Genomic DNA, 16,094 nt, shown 5'->3' with positions numbered 1-16,094 from the left:
TACATGCAAAGGGCAAATTTCATGAAAGGCTGATTTACATTTAAATGCGAGTCTTTTTTCCTTCCTCAAAGTTTGCTGATGCTGAGTTTTAAGTATGAAATGTCATTGTTTTTATACAAATATTCCCAAACATTACCAGCTGCCATTTTGGCAATAAATAGGGTTGCGACATTACAATTATAACATTAGCATTTTTAAAAGCATAAAATCATTGTTCTTCTGTGAACTGTTGCAGACTCAAATTACCCTACACATAATCTTTGAAAAAAAAATTGATGGAGCACTGACATCAAAGCCAGTTTGTGAGGGCTGGTTGTAAGGAATGGCAGCCACCTCCTTTTGCTGGGGACCTAATGGTCTCGTGCTCGCCCAGTTATCGCCCTAATGGAACGTGTTGCGGCAGTGTGTTTTGCTGTATGCATGAAGGTGAATAAAATGTGCGCTGAAATTTTTTTCCCAAGATGCAAAGGGTTTTGATAAAATCTAACTGGATTGTTGTAAAGTAAAAGAATACTTAGTGTTCCTCTTAAGTACTTAATTCTTGGCCAAAAAAAAAACATTTTCCAGTTAAAAATAAAAAGGGCTCCTTGGATCCAGCATCAGTGGGCAATGTTGTGTTCCACATAAATGATTTTGCAAAAAATTGAAGCATACTTCTTTATGTCCCCAAAGTTCATTGTTTATCTTTCTGATGGAAATCTTTTAAAAATGTATTACCTGTGTCCCTGAATTTTTTCAACAGACAGTATCACTATTACATTATCTGATGTTTTACCAAAATGGCAAAATAGCATGCCGATTAAAAGCACAAACTTAATAACAGAATAAATCTAAGTTTGAATTTTGATTCTGCCACATCTTGGAGAAGTTACTCAAGCTCTCTTAAGATTAATTTCCTCATCTTTTGAAATAAAGGATAATACCTAAACCACAGAATCATTTTTAGAACTTAAGAAAAATGTTTACAGTTTAACACAGCAAACGGCAAAGAATAGGGGTAGATAGAAGGGAACTTTTTTTATTCTAATCGAGTGAGCTATGCAATGTGTAAGACTCCTTGTCCCCAACTAAATGGCCCCAAAAGGTGTGTTTCATTGAGTCCTTTTATCTCTACTATAGGCCTTCTGATAAACCTAACCATAAGATTCTTTGTCTTTTTTTTTTTATTGTCAGTGTTTGTCTTTAGCAGCCTCTTTCCATTTTTAATTTGCTGTGGGTTATTTATTAGCTGGCAGATGTGGTTAGAATTTGGGAGCTATGCTGAGGTGCACCCCAGTACTCAAAAACAATGTCTTCTCCAAGTTAAACTCTAGTATCAACACGTAACAGGACAGAACAATCTTTGAGATACAATGACACTCAGGCCAGGAAGCTTTCATTGAAAACATCCAAATGCATAAATATTTGCTGTAGAATGTTTTAGAGAGAGAGAGAGGAGTTGACTCAACCACAAAATGCAGAAAAAGATGAGTCAGAGTGGAAGACGTGGGCAATGCCCATGCCTGGCGTTGGGGAAGCTCAGTCAATGGACTTCAAGTATTAGACCCACTTGCAAGACCTCCTTTAGTAGAATGGATACAGGGAGTTGTAACGTGGATTGAGATTATTCCTGTTGTGGATTGTCAATCATTCCTTCGTCCATTCAATATTTATTGGGCAATCACTATTGAGCCTGGACCCCTCCCACTTCCTTTTGCCTACATCCATGCTTACCAGAAAATCTTATAGCTGTGACTGGCTTCCAAGGGAGACCTCCCTAAAGAGGGAGAAAGCACTGCTCATGCTAACATTCCATGGTGAATTAATGAATGGACTTCATGGTGTCGCATGTCAATCCCACAAGCTTAGTCAAGGTGTGTTTTCCCAGGAGAGGCCAATTCACTATTGTGTGTTGACAAAACAAGCTATCCAAGCCTGAAAAACTAAGGGCTAAGCCACGACCAGGCAAATTCACCACATGGTACCCACCTGTGATTCCTCTTGGGAGATGGCCTTTGCTGTGTTGAAGTGTGTGCCTTCTGCACTGAACAACCGGTTACATGAGGCAGTGGAACACAGTAAGACACCGGGATCAACAATCAGAAACACTGGGAGTGAAGGCTAGTTTTTGCCATTTACTATTTGGTTTCTTCTACACGAATTACTTAACCTCTCTGAGCCTTTTTTTTTTCTTGTCTATAAACAGGATGATAATACTTAAGATATTAACCTAAAATAAAACTCTGAATGGAAGTGGCAAACTAGAAGACCTGCTCAATTCAAAAAGCCTGCCCCCCTCATCCAATTCCATACTCTCCAATTTTGATTTACAGACCCATTTATCATTCACTTATTTTAGGTAAGTGCGGCATTCTTCCCAAGACTTCATTTGCTACGGAAACCTCCTGGACGCGCTCTCTACCACTATGCTTTCTTCTCTTTGATTTGAAAATGGCCTTCTTAGTCAATGGTTTCTTAGCACATGGAGTTACAAGTTTAAGAGAGGCCCTTTAGTCATTGCCCCTATGGAATAATTCTGTTTGCTTCCAAACAGCCACCACCACGTCTCCCCACTCCACAGCCAACACAAAGACATCTCGTTCTTCAAGGGTCCACCCTGTGAAACCAGCTTGTTTCCAACAAAATTATTTCAGGTCTTAGTGTTCTCTCACCTAAGAAATAAACATCCTTCTAAGACAGCCCACTCAAATGGTGTTCAGAGACTGTATTTACCATCATTATCGCACTCAAAAGAACAACACAAGACAAGCAAAGAGAGTGGAGTTTTAAATATATGTTTTCTTGACCCAGTTAAATTTTTATTCAGTGAAAAAAGTAGACATTGAGACAAAAATTATCTTAAAATTGTGCAACAATATAGTAAAATCTTCAGCAGAAATCAGTGACTTGAAAACTTATCAAGGCAATCAAAATTATAAATACCTAATTTCACTTTGGAGAGAAACAAGTATACAGTGTTTCACTTTAAATAAGAGCAGAGTAGGCCTTTATTTTGCTGCAAATACTTTTGATTTTGCCTAAAGTTTCTAGTAATTCATATCAAGAGTCTTTAAATGATAAGTGACATGGAATATCTGAGAACAATGTTCCGCTTCAGCATTCACGGTTATTCCACTCGAGCTTCTGCACATGACACTAATACCATTCTTGGGTTACTTGGCTCTGATGATTTAATTCATAATATGGCTGCTCAAAATTAGTGGGCAGAAACATGTCTACAACCTATCCTCCCTCAACCTATGTTAGGCGGTGGTACCCCTTCCGAATACGTATTGTCCGTGTACCGAACAGTACATATCTCTTGCTATCTATTCCACATCTCAGTCTTGCATAGAAAGTAGTATATATAAACTTAATGCACTGGCTTTATTACACAAAAATTGTACCTGAAAGGCAGCACACACTCCAGTTAAGAAAAACAACACACAGGAATGCCAAGATACAATCCCAAGTGAAGATTCTGCACTGAGTTTTAGAGTCAATTCCTAAAATCGATCTGGAGGTGGTGTTCAGTTTCTTGTATCCCTCGATCCCTTCTCTGAGGGACACCCCCACCCACCCACCCCCAACTCTGCCAAACACAGAGAGAAATCTTCTTAGGGATTTACCATAACTCTCTGATGGGGGTGACAAGATGGGATTTCTGCCCTTAAGGAAGTACTGGGAATGTCCCACCAGATGGAATGATTACTGGGTGGGTACGTGAAGGCAGGATTCTCCAAATCATAAATGAGGGCTGTATCACACCATTACTCTCCCAGTTGTCCCCCAAATGGCCACTGCTTTGAGAAAGGGTTACATTCTCTGAATTGAAAACCATAGCTTAATCTATTGAGCCACACATGATGGGCAGGCGAGAACAGGAAGCTACTGTGTCCCATGTCTCTCGCATCCAAATGCCCTGAGTGATGCCACCAGAGGTGGAATCAGGCTTCAGAACCCCCTTTTTCCATCAGTCAGAAGTTTCAACCATTGACCCAGCATCCAAATTATTTACCCAGCTTGCCAGGACAGCAGTAGCTGCTGGAGCTTCTCAGCTCTCTGCAAACAGGTTTGAGTAGATGGGGTTTCACCCTGGAATTCTCTGCAGAACTCCCAGAGGCATTCAACACATAAAAGAGCCAAATCAGCTTCCAGAGAAATCTCATATGCAAAACACCTGCCCGCCAAATTTTAGTGGCCAATTAGTAGTCCGCTGTGGTCCACACGGAGATGGGCCTCCGACATTCTAATGTACCCTGGGAGAGAAGTACATTGGCCATTTCCAATGAGGTACAAAAGCCCCTTCTTCAGAAGCAACCAAGGGCTCCAACTGGTCACAGCAAAGACTGTGGTCACCTTCAAAGGCTGGACGGAGTTTTGTTTTCATTTCCTATTGTCACTCCAACCTCTGGCCTCTCGCAGATGGCACATATACATCAAAACCCCACAAAACAATGTGGAGGGAAAAGGAGAGTGCGTGCTTCAAAAGTTCATAAAAATATACAATTTACACATAGCTGCATCTATCTGGCTTAGTTCTCAGGAACTGAGCTCTTCTGTTTATATAAAATACTCTAGCCCTAAAAGGCTGCTTTTTCTCAAACAGCACAGTGGCATTTTCCAGTCTATACAGTACTATGTACTAAGCATTGGGGAGGCACTGGGAGCTAGAACTTGATTCTCAAAAATTTCTCCAGTTGCCAACTGGAGACATATGCACTATAAAAAAAAACAAAAAAGAAAACCCACAAAACTTGTCTATGGAATAATGGAAAACAATGTCTCAGAGCCTTTTCTATCAGCTTTTACAAATGCCACCAAAAAGTTGACGAGAAAAGAGGAGAAAATATACTTTCTAATGGTTCAATTAAATGACTTTCCTCCTGCTAGATCATTCATCTTTCAGCTACTTAAAGAGCTTAGTAAAGGGGTGGTGGTAAAACTCCAAGGAAAGTCAAGATAAAGCCAATGAAACTCCAGTCTTTAAAAAAAAATAAAAATGGAGAGAGATAGGAAAGAAGAGACAATATGCTGGAAGTAGGCTTATTGTTTTCATCACTTTAAAAAAAAAAATAGAACCTTACCCTTGTGGCAGACTAAAGTTCTATAGTTTAAAATATTCCTCATCTACTCATACACAATATAAATAAAAATTAAAAACTCAATATTTTACTTGGCTCCTTTTTTTGTTTTCCAAACAATCCTCAGGAAGAACAAAACAATATTATCACCCAAGAATGATACTTTTGGTTAAAAGAAACCAAATACTTGTGAGAAAGTGATGCACTGCATCAAGGGGGAGATGGGGGCTTCAGGAAGCTTGCATATAAGGGACACACATTCAGAGGCATGACCTTGGGAGAGTCCCAGGGCTGTGGCTGCTCAGCTGGGAGGACGTCATACAGCACAGTCACAGCAATGCTAGACTCTGACCCCTATGACCCTAAGTCTAAGGAGTGGCCGTCGGTCCACAGTGGGTTCTGCAGAAGTGGCACACGGCCATGATTTGAAGGCAGGGGTAACGTTTTCAAGGCGGAAGAAAAAAGCACGGCGTCTTTTGCGAAGGGAATAAAAGGACCAACTCTAGTGTGGTTATTACTGTTAACTGGATTCAGTAGTCAAGACTTTGTAGATCTCCAGAATCTCTGTGAGAGTGAATAGCACTGTTTCTTTTGAACAGGTGAAGGCAGGGGATGGGAAGGTGGAGGAAAAGAAAAAAAAGAGAAGGCACTGACTCAATTCAAAATGACCACATTTAGCAGTATGGATTTCCTAGGATGACAAGGGGCCACCTCAACACAAATACAAAAACTGACATTCTTCAGCTGTAAATTTTTTAAAAATGTATCTAAAATGGAAAACTTAGGTACTATATTTGCCAGTTTATCTGTTAGTACATGTGATGTGTCGTGACACAGTTCTGAGAACTCTCTGCCACGACCAGAGGAATTTTTTTGCAATGACAATTACACCAGTGTATAATAAAGCAGTGTTATCATTTTGTAGCTTTCAAAGCTACATCTTGTACAGAGGCATATACAGTAAGATCCATATATGAATATTACCTGAAATTGAGCAAAGATTCAATGATCTCTCCTGTCAAATGCCATTATGCAACACATAAGTGAATAACAGTGGATTGCTTCTGGAATGGCAACAAAAAGGCTTCTGTTCCCCATTCCCCAACCCTATGGTGCAGGGGCTCATAACACATGCAGTGTCAGACGCCCACTGAAGCCTGGCCTTAAACAGAGTCCCAATAAATTAACAAAACAACATCAAGGAACCCCCCCCCATAATACACCCAAACAGTTTCATATAAACTAAATCCAAACAAAATTCAAAATCTGATCACACCTTCAAGGAGAAGGGATTTCACCCATCAACCTCTCTTGAAGATTTTATTAAATACATTTCTGTGTCTTAGAAAAAAAATAAAACGAATGACCAATTTGTTGAACCAAAATTATCTCACAGACTTAAAAGCATGCCCAGAAAGCACAATCCTGTAAGACTACATTAATGTCAAATCAAAGCAATTTGGTTACTAAAATCAACCTGGTTTGAAGTTCACAGTTGATCACTACAAAGTTTATTCATTCGATTCTTTCCTTTGTTTTTGTTTTGTTTTTGCTTTTGTTTTTTTGGCCCATATAAAAATAACATATTGCAACTCAAAGTGCATCTTTTAAAATAAACCATCAACTATCTTTATCAAATAAAATATTTACACCATTTGGTTTCTAGTGAGGAAAGCTCTTTCAGGCTATCACCATGGGGACGTCATCTGAAAATCCAGTTATCATAGGAGCATCTTCATCATCCTCCCCTAAAGACAAAACATTCAGTCCCTAGTGAGTTCCAGCGTACTTCTGCCCACCTCCCATCCCACCCCTCTGCCGACCCCACCACCACCACCACCACCACTCCCACCACCCCAATCAACAGCAAACAGCTCAGCCTGCCAAGTACAACAATCTATTCTGAAACCTAGCCCAGCTTTTCTCCACCACTCTCAGGTTACCTTCTTTCCATCAACGAGTGGTCAAGCTTTTTAATGATGACTTGAACTTAACCAAATAAGGAAAGTAAATCTTTTAGGAAGAAGAACCTTATTAACTATCCAAAAGCTAACTGGGTAGTTTGGATTTCCCAGTTTGAGTTATCCACACCCTACTTTAGCACAGTTAACTTCATTGTCTGCTTTTTCTTTGAACTCCCACTGCTTTTGAGAAAAAGGATCCTGGAGGACTTTAAGCTTTATGAAGACAGCTTCCCAGACCAACAGTTCTCCCCTCATGGCCCCACATACAATGCTGGGCAACTAAGAGCTGGCCCGCATTCCAGGGTTACTGCATGGAACTCTGGAGTCCACTCCGTTTGCCCCAACAGTGAAAGCAAAGAACCCACCCTATTCATGAAAGGCAGCCATGTGCTTGCTTGTTAAGCAAGAAAAAACTGAGCAGAAAAGAAAACAGAGCTAATATCAAATGACCAGTGAATGGCAATACATAAGTGTCTTTATAAAAAAAGAAAAGTTAATTATAACTAATTTTCTTGAGAAATAAATATATAAACTCATATTCAGGGGCCTGGGTTTGGGAGAACCTTTTAACGCAACCATTTTATTACGTTAAGTGGTCTACTTGCTGTTTAGCATTTAATAACCTGAGTGTACAGGCATTTCTAAAAGGGATGTTTCCTTCTTTTTCTCATGCTATATGTTTTTGATACACACAAGACTGGCTGGTGAGGTTGCAATAGCAATTGGAAGGAAAAATAGCAAGATGGGAAGGGCATCATTTGATAGAAGCTGATTGGGAAAGTGTTACTTTTTATCTTGACTTAGACCACCAGAGCTCTCCAAAGGTCTGTGAAGGATGAGACCGATTCTTGGGCATTTTCCAATACTCTGGAGAACTTCAAAGCCCAGGATTCTCATATCTATCCTTTCTGTACAAGGCAAGCTAGCACCTACCATTTCTTCCATAGAACCGCTCCCTGTCTCAGGCCAGGATGATATTGTCGAAGAGAATACTGGTATTTCAATTTAGGAGAAAGTTTAAAGTTAAGGGCTTCAACTGATGCAACCCAAAGCAGTGGATTATTGTTTAATGAATAACTCATTTGATATAAAGGCTCTAGTATCAGAAAGCGGGCTGAATAATAGAGTCACTGGCTTTGTGTGGGTCTACTCCAGGAGGAAGAGCCAACATGCTCTACCCCACTTACCCAGATCATCCCCAGAGGAGAAGATCGCTGACCCCAGCCTGGAACTATAGTGGCTGTTGGCGAAAGCTGTGAAGCTGTTCTGCAACCTGCGATGCTTTGTGTACAGGATGGCAAATCCAACTCCCAGGCTCAGCAGGATCAGGAACAAGATGGGCACCACAACGGCAGCCACGTCAGTAGATTGAGTGGCCTGAGATGCTGACATGTCCCCACCTGCCAAGGCAAGATCCCAACCAATAAGCCTCCCACCTGAGGGCAGGAGAATGGACCAGGCAATACCGCTGCACCCCATCCCCACCCCCTCACACCAAAAAGGCTAAAAGTTTGCAACAGTTCCCCAAACCACCTGCCTAGTGTGACATGGGATGCCTGTTTGCTTCCTGACTGCTTGCCATGGAGCCGATAGACCATGGCTCTATGCATGCAAATACGGTAATTACATTAGACTCCTAATCACTGCCTTGTTGGTTATTTAATCTCTTGGAAGGGAGACCTTTGTTGGGGTATCAACATTGATTTCATTAGCATTATTACTTAAGACCACTTGCTTGCCTTACAGAAGAGGATGTGAAATCAGACCACTAATTAACGAGACTGCAATTATTTCCCCCTACTTGGCACAAATTTGCTCTGAATTGCAATTACCTGAAGCTCCATTAAGGGATACAAACAAGATTCCTTTACTAGAATACTGACTTAACAGCTCAGGAGGTTTTATTCGGTTTTTCACTTAAATTTAAAAAAAAAAAAAAAAAGAGAAAAGGATAACCTTTCCCTATACATTTAACATTTTTAAATTGTAGCAAAGCCACTCAGGTGCTTATAAATATTGCAATAATGTCTTCTCTATAGTCTTAAACAAATGCTAGCTTTATGACATGACTAACTCAGAGATTTGTGTGACTGGGGCTTTAGAGCAAGGCCAAACACTGCTGGGCTGAGGGTTGGTGTCCTTGAAAGGATCAGACTTCTCTAAAATGTCAAAAATCTTGGGAAAAGGATGAGCCGAAGGCAGGAAAATGGAACTTTGGCAGCAACTTCCTATCTCGGGAAGCAGAAGGGAATTTGCTAGGTCTAGGGTCTCCAAGAGGAGCCTCAAGATGCAAGTTGTCCTCCAGTGTAGGGGAGGAAATGTAGCAAGGCCTTTGCCACGTGGGGACAGCTCCCTGGCTGCCCAGGAAGCCATCAGGGCAGGGTACTTGTTAAAAGATGGGCCAGGGAGAAGCCATTTCTTATGTGCCTAATAAAAAATTTGATATTCATATCTTTGTTCACTTGTCTTTCATTATTTCATTAATAGGAAGAAACTATAGTCAAATCTTATTTAATGTGTCCCAACTTAATTTCCCCAACTTTAAGTTAAGGGAGTGCTGTAGACTGGAATAGTAAAGAGGTAGCCAGCCTGGTGGAGGCAATAGGAGTTGTGAGTTCTCACCCTCAATTCCTACTTCCAAGGGGAAAGTGAGCATCAAGGCGCAGGATGGGGTCCAAGAGGTCTAACTCTTTCTTCCTGATGAACTTGGTTTTACAAAGGGAGCTGACAGATGTCCTCACAACAGTTTTTTTCCAAGCATATTTCTGAAGTACATCTCACTATTTATATGGCATTCTATCTGGGAAACCCAAATAGAAGAGTTGGGTTGTCTGTTTTTTATAGGACTTCTCAGAGCCACTACGATGTTAATATAAACCATGATTCTCCAAAGGGGCTGAGATATGCAATGTTTCCCTTTTTTAGGGAGGCTGCAAGATAAGTACCCCACCAGAACCCACTCTATGACAAGATTTTGGCTTGAGCCCTGGTTAGTTCTTGGCTCGGAGTAAGTGGAACTAAAAAAACCAGTGGCAAATGTTTAAATCCTGGCCAAGCTATGATGATGTAAGTGGACATGACTTTTTGGGTAAATGGAATATTCTCTCCTCTGCCACCAGCCTGGCCCCATACTAATATCTGTGACTGTCCATGAGACAGAGCTATCAGGCGAAATCCAAGTCCTGATCTGAGGCTGACATCTAAATGAAAAGGCAAGAGCTGTAAAAACCAGTGCCACCAAGACTGGAGAATAATAGGGTATTGCCACATGTTAGAGTTTCAGAGAAGTTCTACAAAAAACATACCACCAGATAGAGGCACGCATGACACAAGAGGTAAAGATAGCCGATAAAGACTGGGACTGTATAACTTAGCAAAAACTGGAGTGGTGAATGATTGTGACTAAATGTACAAATATAAAAATGTTCTCACATGTGGGAGAACAAATGAATGTCAACCATGCCGAGTGTTGAAAAAGGGATGGTATCAGGGAAAAAATATAATCGAAGCCTACTGGAGTCGACAGTAACATTGTAATATGCTTCCATTAAATGTAACAAAGGCAATATACCAAAGTTAAATGTGTATGAGAGGGGGATATAAAGGAGGAATACAGAATTCTTGGTAGTGGTGGTGTTGTCTGCCCTTACTATTATATTGTCTTGTTTGATGTTTTATTTTTCTTTTTATTATCCTTTTTATTATTCATTTAAAAAAAAAAAAACACCTTTTTTTTTTTGCAGTAGTCAATATGTTCAGGTGCTGACTGTCGTGATAAATGCACAACTGTATGATGATACTGTGAACAACTGATTGTATACTGTGGATAATTGTATGGTATGTGAATACATCTCTATAAAATTATAGGGAAAAATACAAAGAGGGATAAAAGTGCTAGAGAAAACATGGGGAGAGGGATGTACCTATTTACTGTTGATGAGAAGTTAGAATGGTATAGCCTTTCTGGAGGACAGTGTGGTGGTTCCACAAGAAGCTAAGTATGTGGGGGCCATAAGATCCTGCAAACCTATTGTGGGGTATGTACTTGGGAGATCTGAGAGCAGAGACATGAATGGACATTTGCACACTGGTGTTTATGGAGGCAGTATTCATGATTTGCAGTGGGTGGAGGTGGCCTAAGGGTACATTGACTGAGCAACAGAATGGTGAACTGTGGTGTATGCATACAATGGAATATTGAGCAACTCCAGAAGAGAAGGAGTGAAGCTGTGAGACATACAAAGAGGTGAATGGAAACTGTAGACAGCATTTTGAGTGAAGTATGCCAAAAACAAAGGCAAACACTATAATGCCTCACTAATATGGACTAACTACAATGTGTAAACTCAGAATTGAATCTTAAAAGAGCACAGTTTACCAGGGGAACGATTATTGTAATGGTCCCTAGATTGTAAGCTCTTAAAGCAGTCACATCTATTCCTAAATTGTAATGGCTATTTCCAAACTCTGAGATGCTGATTCCTTCGTGTATAACCTGCTTGGTCTCTGGAACTCTGGGTATCTGTGTGACATATGAAACTCAGAGCTAGAGCTTGGCAGATACAAATGCTAGTATTAGTATATACAGTAACTGTTAAAAAAAAAAAAGCTGAAAAAGAACCCAGACTTCAATTAGAGATATCAATGAAGCAGATCTGGTTAGGACTAGGGCAAATCGGGCCAAAAGGTAAAGGTCGCTGTTGACTGTGTTTTAAAACTTCAACTTCCATGTGAGACCAAGGGAAGAGATGTTTACTTGGTGCAGGATCTGTATTTTCTAAACAATTTAACTTGAACAGTCAGTTTGTTCAAACACCATAATTACATGGAACTTTGAATAGGAAGAGAAATCTGGTAGGTTTGTATAGGTTAGTGTGAAATAGCAACACATCCCAAAGTAATTTGGGCAGAGAATAAAAACACATATGCAGGGCTACCCTGGCAAGCTGGCGGAAAATGTGGGAAATATTGGATTTCCTCACCTGGATTGTTACTGATGTTCTCACAAACATTGAGGAATGACAGTTTGGAATGCCGAGCCCTCTATCTTGGGGCTTGCCCTTATGAAGCTTGTTACTGCACAGGAGAGGCTAAACCTGCATATAATTGTGCCTACGAGTCTCCCCGAGTGCCTCTTTATTGCTCAGATGTGGCCCCCTCTCTCTTGCTAAGCCAGCTAGGCAGGTGAAGTCACTGTCCTCCCCCCTACGTGAGACCTGACTCCCAGGGGTGTAAATTTCTCTGGCAACACGGGATATGACTCCCGGGGATGAATCTGGACCCAGCATTGTGGGATTGAGAATATCTTCTTGACCAAAAGAGGGATGCAAAATGAAACGAAATAAACTTTCACTGGCTGAGAGATTTCAAATGGAGTCAAGAGGTCACTCTGGTGGACATTCTTATACACTACATAGATAACCCTTTTCAGTTTTTAATGTATTGAAATAGCTAGAAGTAAATAGTTGAAACTATCAAACTCCAACCCAGTAGCCTTGACTCTTGAAGATGACTGTGTAACAATGTAGCTTACAGTGGATGACAGTGTGATTGTGAAAACCTTGTGGATCACACTCCCTTTATCCAGTGTATGGATGGATGAGTAGAAAAATGGGGACAAAAAACTAAACGAAAAATAGGGTGGGATGGGGAGGATGATTTGGGTGTGTTCTTTTTTACTTTTATTTTTTATTCTTATTCTTATTTTTTCTGGTGTAAGGAAAATGTTCAAAAATAGATTGGGGTGATGAGTGCACAGCTATATGATGGTACTATGAACAGTTGATTGTACACCATGGATGACTGTATGGTATGTGAATATATCTCAAGAAAACTGAATTTAATAATTAAAAAAAAAAAAATACCACCAAACTCTTATTACCCTAGTGTTTCCCAAGTAGAACCCCCTTTATAAACAAAACCTATTAGCCTTGCCTCCCTTCTACCTGACAGCTGAGTTTTATATTCAGAATACAGTCACCTTTGTAATCCTAGCTCCTCGCACTATGCCTGGTTCAGAAAGTATTTGTTAAATAACCCAGCGGCTAATTAAATGATACATAGGTTACTTTTTTTTGAGCTGAGAGAATATTTTAAATGCATTTGAGAAAGCTCCATGTTCATCAAACCATACTACACCCTTGATATTTCCCAAGAACTGAAGACGAAAGCTGGCAGCCACAGACTCACCAGATCCCAACTCATCAAAGAGCAGGACAGCAGGCTCCCCGCAGATCTGGCTGCCAAAAAGGCATCTGGCTTGGACGGTGAAAGTGTAATTATGACCCATCTTCAGGTTGGAAATCTTAAAGAAATTGTCAGTAGTATTCCCCAGGTATGCTGTGATATTCATGACACTATCAAACATGTGTATCTCATAGCCCTGAAAACACAACACACAGAAAGAGAGCTCAGGAAGTTGAATAAGGGGAGCCTGACAATTTCTATTAGTGATTCCAACTTTACGTGAGCTCCTTATTGCAGGCTTTTATAGATGTTAAAGCATCACTCTGAGTTTCTTACTAGTTCTTTGTACATTTCCACTGAGACACTGGATTCAGAAAATGGGAATTTTCATATCCCAAATAACTGGCACACACGTTGACGAGCTGAATACTGGAAATGACAAGTGTGGCACTAACAAAAGCCTTTTTAATAAACATTTGGATACACACTCAAAGTTCCCGTCAGCCGTCTACTTGTCTCAAAACATTACATAGCACAAAAGAATCTGGACAAATTCAGCAATAGTTGGCTGTCGTGGGATTTGACTAATAATAAATCCAGGCCACAGTGGACTCAAGCCATGGGTTAAGAAAGGGGAAGGATTCGCAATTAGAAAAGACAGGACGTTTCTCTTCAGAGCAAAGTGTAGGAACACCATTGTCCACCCACAGCTCGCTTCTTGTCCCATCTTCCCACACCTCAAAGCTGATTTTAGCGTCATCTGCCCTTGAAATAAGAAGTACTTCAGTAGGTTCAAGCTCCTATTCACCAGAGGAGAGTATTAAATCATCTCCCTAGTTAGAATGTCTCAGGAAGTACCCTGGCTCCTGTGCTAAGTTCCTCTCGGGACAGCCTGGACCCAGGGTGCTGGCTGGGATCGAGGGAGACACCCACACTTCTCTGCTGATCCCCAGGCATTCCAGAGTCAAGGCTACCACTGCCAGCTCCCCCCATCCCCCCTAAAGAACCAGACTTCAGGCCTCATCTCCCAGCCACATACTGGGCTCCAGTTCATAATCTTGCTCTTTGTCCCCTTTCCATTAACCTGTCCTATTCTCTGAGCTCCCAACAAAGTCAAGGGGAGGGAAGAAGCACAAGTTATGCTTATTCCAGGACCCTTCCCAAGAAATGGAACACTGGCTTGCAAACCCAGCCTCAACCCCCAGGAAGGCTCCCCTGGGTGTCAACGGGCTGCCAAACCGGGCCTCCCGGTCCACTTGCTTGGAATCCCATCCCTGCCTTGTTTCAGATAAACAAGAATTTATTATTTTCTATCTAATATATATTCAGTGTAGAACATTTGCAAAATACATAAAGGTATAAAGAAAAAAGTTAAATTATACAAACATCAACCATCATAATTTAACCAGGCCCCTACTATGGGGCATGTAGGTAATTTCCTATTTCTTGCTATCATAAATTATGCTGCCCTCAATAGCCTTGTATGTAAATTCTTTATCCACATTAACTCCCAAGTTTAAATTCCTAGAAGAATTGTTGGGTCCAAGAGTATGAACACTTTTAAGGTTTCTGATACATATTACCAAAGAGTCTTCCCTTTCAGAAGTTGAGCCAATTTATATTCCCAGAATATTATCTCAACTATCGCCAATACTGGGAATTCTCCACACCCCTAGAAAAAACCTTTGCCAATTTAACACGAAAGTGCTTAGTCTCTGTTGTTTAAATTACTGGCTTTGAATTGATTTGATTGTTCTCTTTATATTTAAGAATATAAACCATTTAGATGTCATAGTTGTGAGAATCGTGAGAATTCTAAAATTTTAGTTAAGCTTTGTTTTGGGTATTATCCTGCGACTAGAGCTGTAGGGCTGTTTGTCTGCACTATACTTCCAGGTATAGTTCATCCACTGTGCTTCTGTTTAGCTAATGCTTTGCTGTAAATCAGGCCAATCTACTCCTGGGTCTCGGTTCCTTTCCCCATATCTCCTGTTGTGAATAAAGTAATTGGCTGTGATTTGCCTATAATAAATAAAAAAACAACAGAACAGGCGTTTTTGTTACGCCAAATGAGTACGGTATCCTCAGGTACTTCCTGTTCCTATTTCTCTAGAACAGAAGAAACTGGTGGAGTGGCAGGTTTACAGTGCCAGTCTGCTCCCCCACACTGAAGCCACCACCTGCCCCTCAGAGGTTTGGGAAAGATGGGGCTCCTGGTTCCGATGTTGAGCCCCAGCCCAGCTTCAGGAACTAATGAGGGCTCCAGTTCATTTCCCTTTCTTTCAGGGGAAGACAAGTTCAGGATTGTGAAGTGCTGAGTGCAGAGATTCTCATCTTTAATGGGCAGTATAAACATTTCACTAATTAGCAATCCCTCAGAAAAATGGCCCTTTAATTCTCAAGTTCACTTCCTTCCCTATTCTTAGTTCCCTTTCTTTTTCTTTCTTTTTTTTTTCCCTCTATCAGTGCAGGCGTGCTGGGAGGGGGCTCATCTCTAAAATAGCATTCAATTAGATTTCCAAAGTCATCAAGAATGACGAAGGGACTTACCCTGCTTTCATTAAAAAGCTTTTCCTTTAAAGCTAGACTTTTCCAAAACAGAAGAACGTGGTCATTTTCTGTTATGATTTTTAAGGCATCGGGTGCTGATAATGAAACTGAAAATTAAAAGTGAAACAGGATGCAGTTAGCAGATAACTTCCATTCTCTTGTTTGGTAAAGGAAGAGAAATAATAATGTTTGAGGGGCTGGGTTAAGGAAAAAATAAAACAATCTATATACTGCTTGGTATAGGGCCTAGGATGTGGCTGATACTCTTTAACAGGCACCACTTCTGTTCCTGTTACAATACCTTTAGCCAAGAAATTTGGATGGTATCAAG

General features: G+C 40.6%; 1 protein-coding gene across 2 annotated transcripts in view; it reads right to left on the bottom strand.

Moving 5' to 3' along the window:
* Positions 1-2,758: 2,758 nt before the first annotated feature.
* The window catches only part of SORL1 (sortilin related receptor 1), a 170,602-nt gene continuing 157,266 nt past the window's right edge, over positions 2,759-16,094 (bottom strand). For both annotated transcript variants that reach the window (XM_037841759.1, XM_037841758.1), the window contains exons 45-48: positions 15,764-15,870; positions 13,217-13,409; positions 8,215-8,427; positions 2,759-6,811 (exon numbers count right to left, since the gene is read on the bottom strand). In XM_037841759.1, coding sequence (XP_037697687.1) covers positions 6,744-6,811; positions 8,215-8,427; positions 13,217-13,409; positions 15,764-15,870 — 581 coding nt within the window. In that variant the 3' untranslated portion in view covers positions 2,759-6,743. The remainder of the gene's footprint in view (positions 6,812-8,214; positions 8,428-13,216; positions 13,410-15,763; positions 15,871-16,094) is intronic.

The sequence above is a fragment of the Choloepus didactylus genome, chromosome 6 (genome assembly GCF_015220235.1).
Source record: "Choloepus didactylus isolate mChoDid1 chromosome 6, mChoDid1.pri, whole genome shotgun sequence".
In the NCBI taxonomy this organism is placed as follows: Eukaryota; Metazoa; Chordata; class Mammalia; order Pilosa; family Megalonychidae; genus Choloepus; species Choloepus didactylus.
Note: the sequence above shows the minus strand (reverse complement) of the source record. Positions and strands in the feature narration are given on the sequence as shown.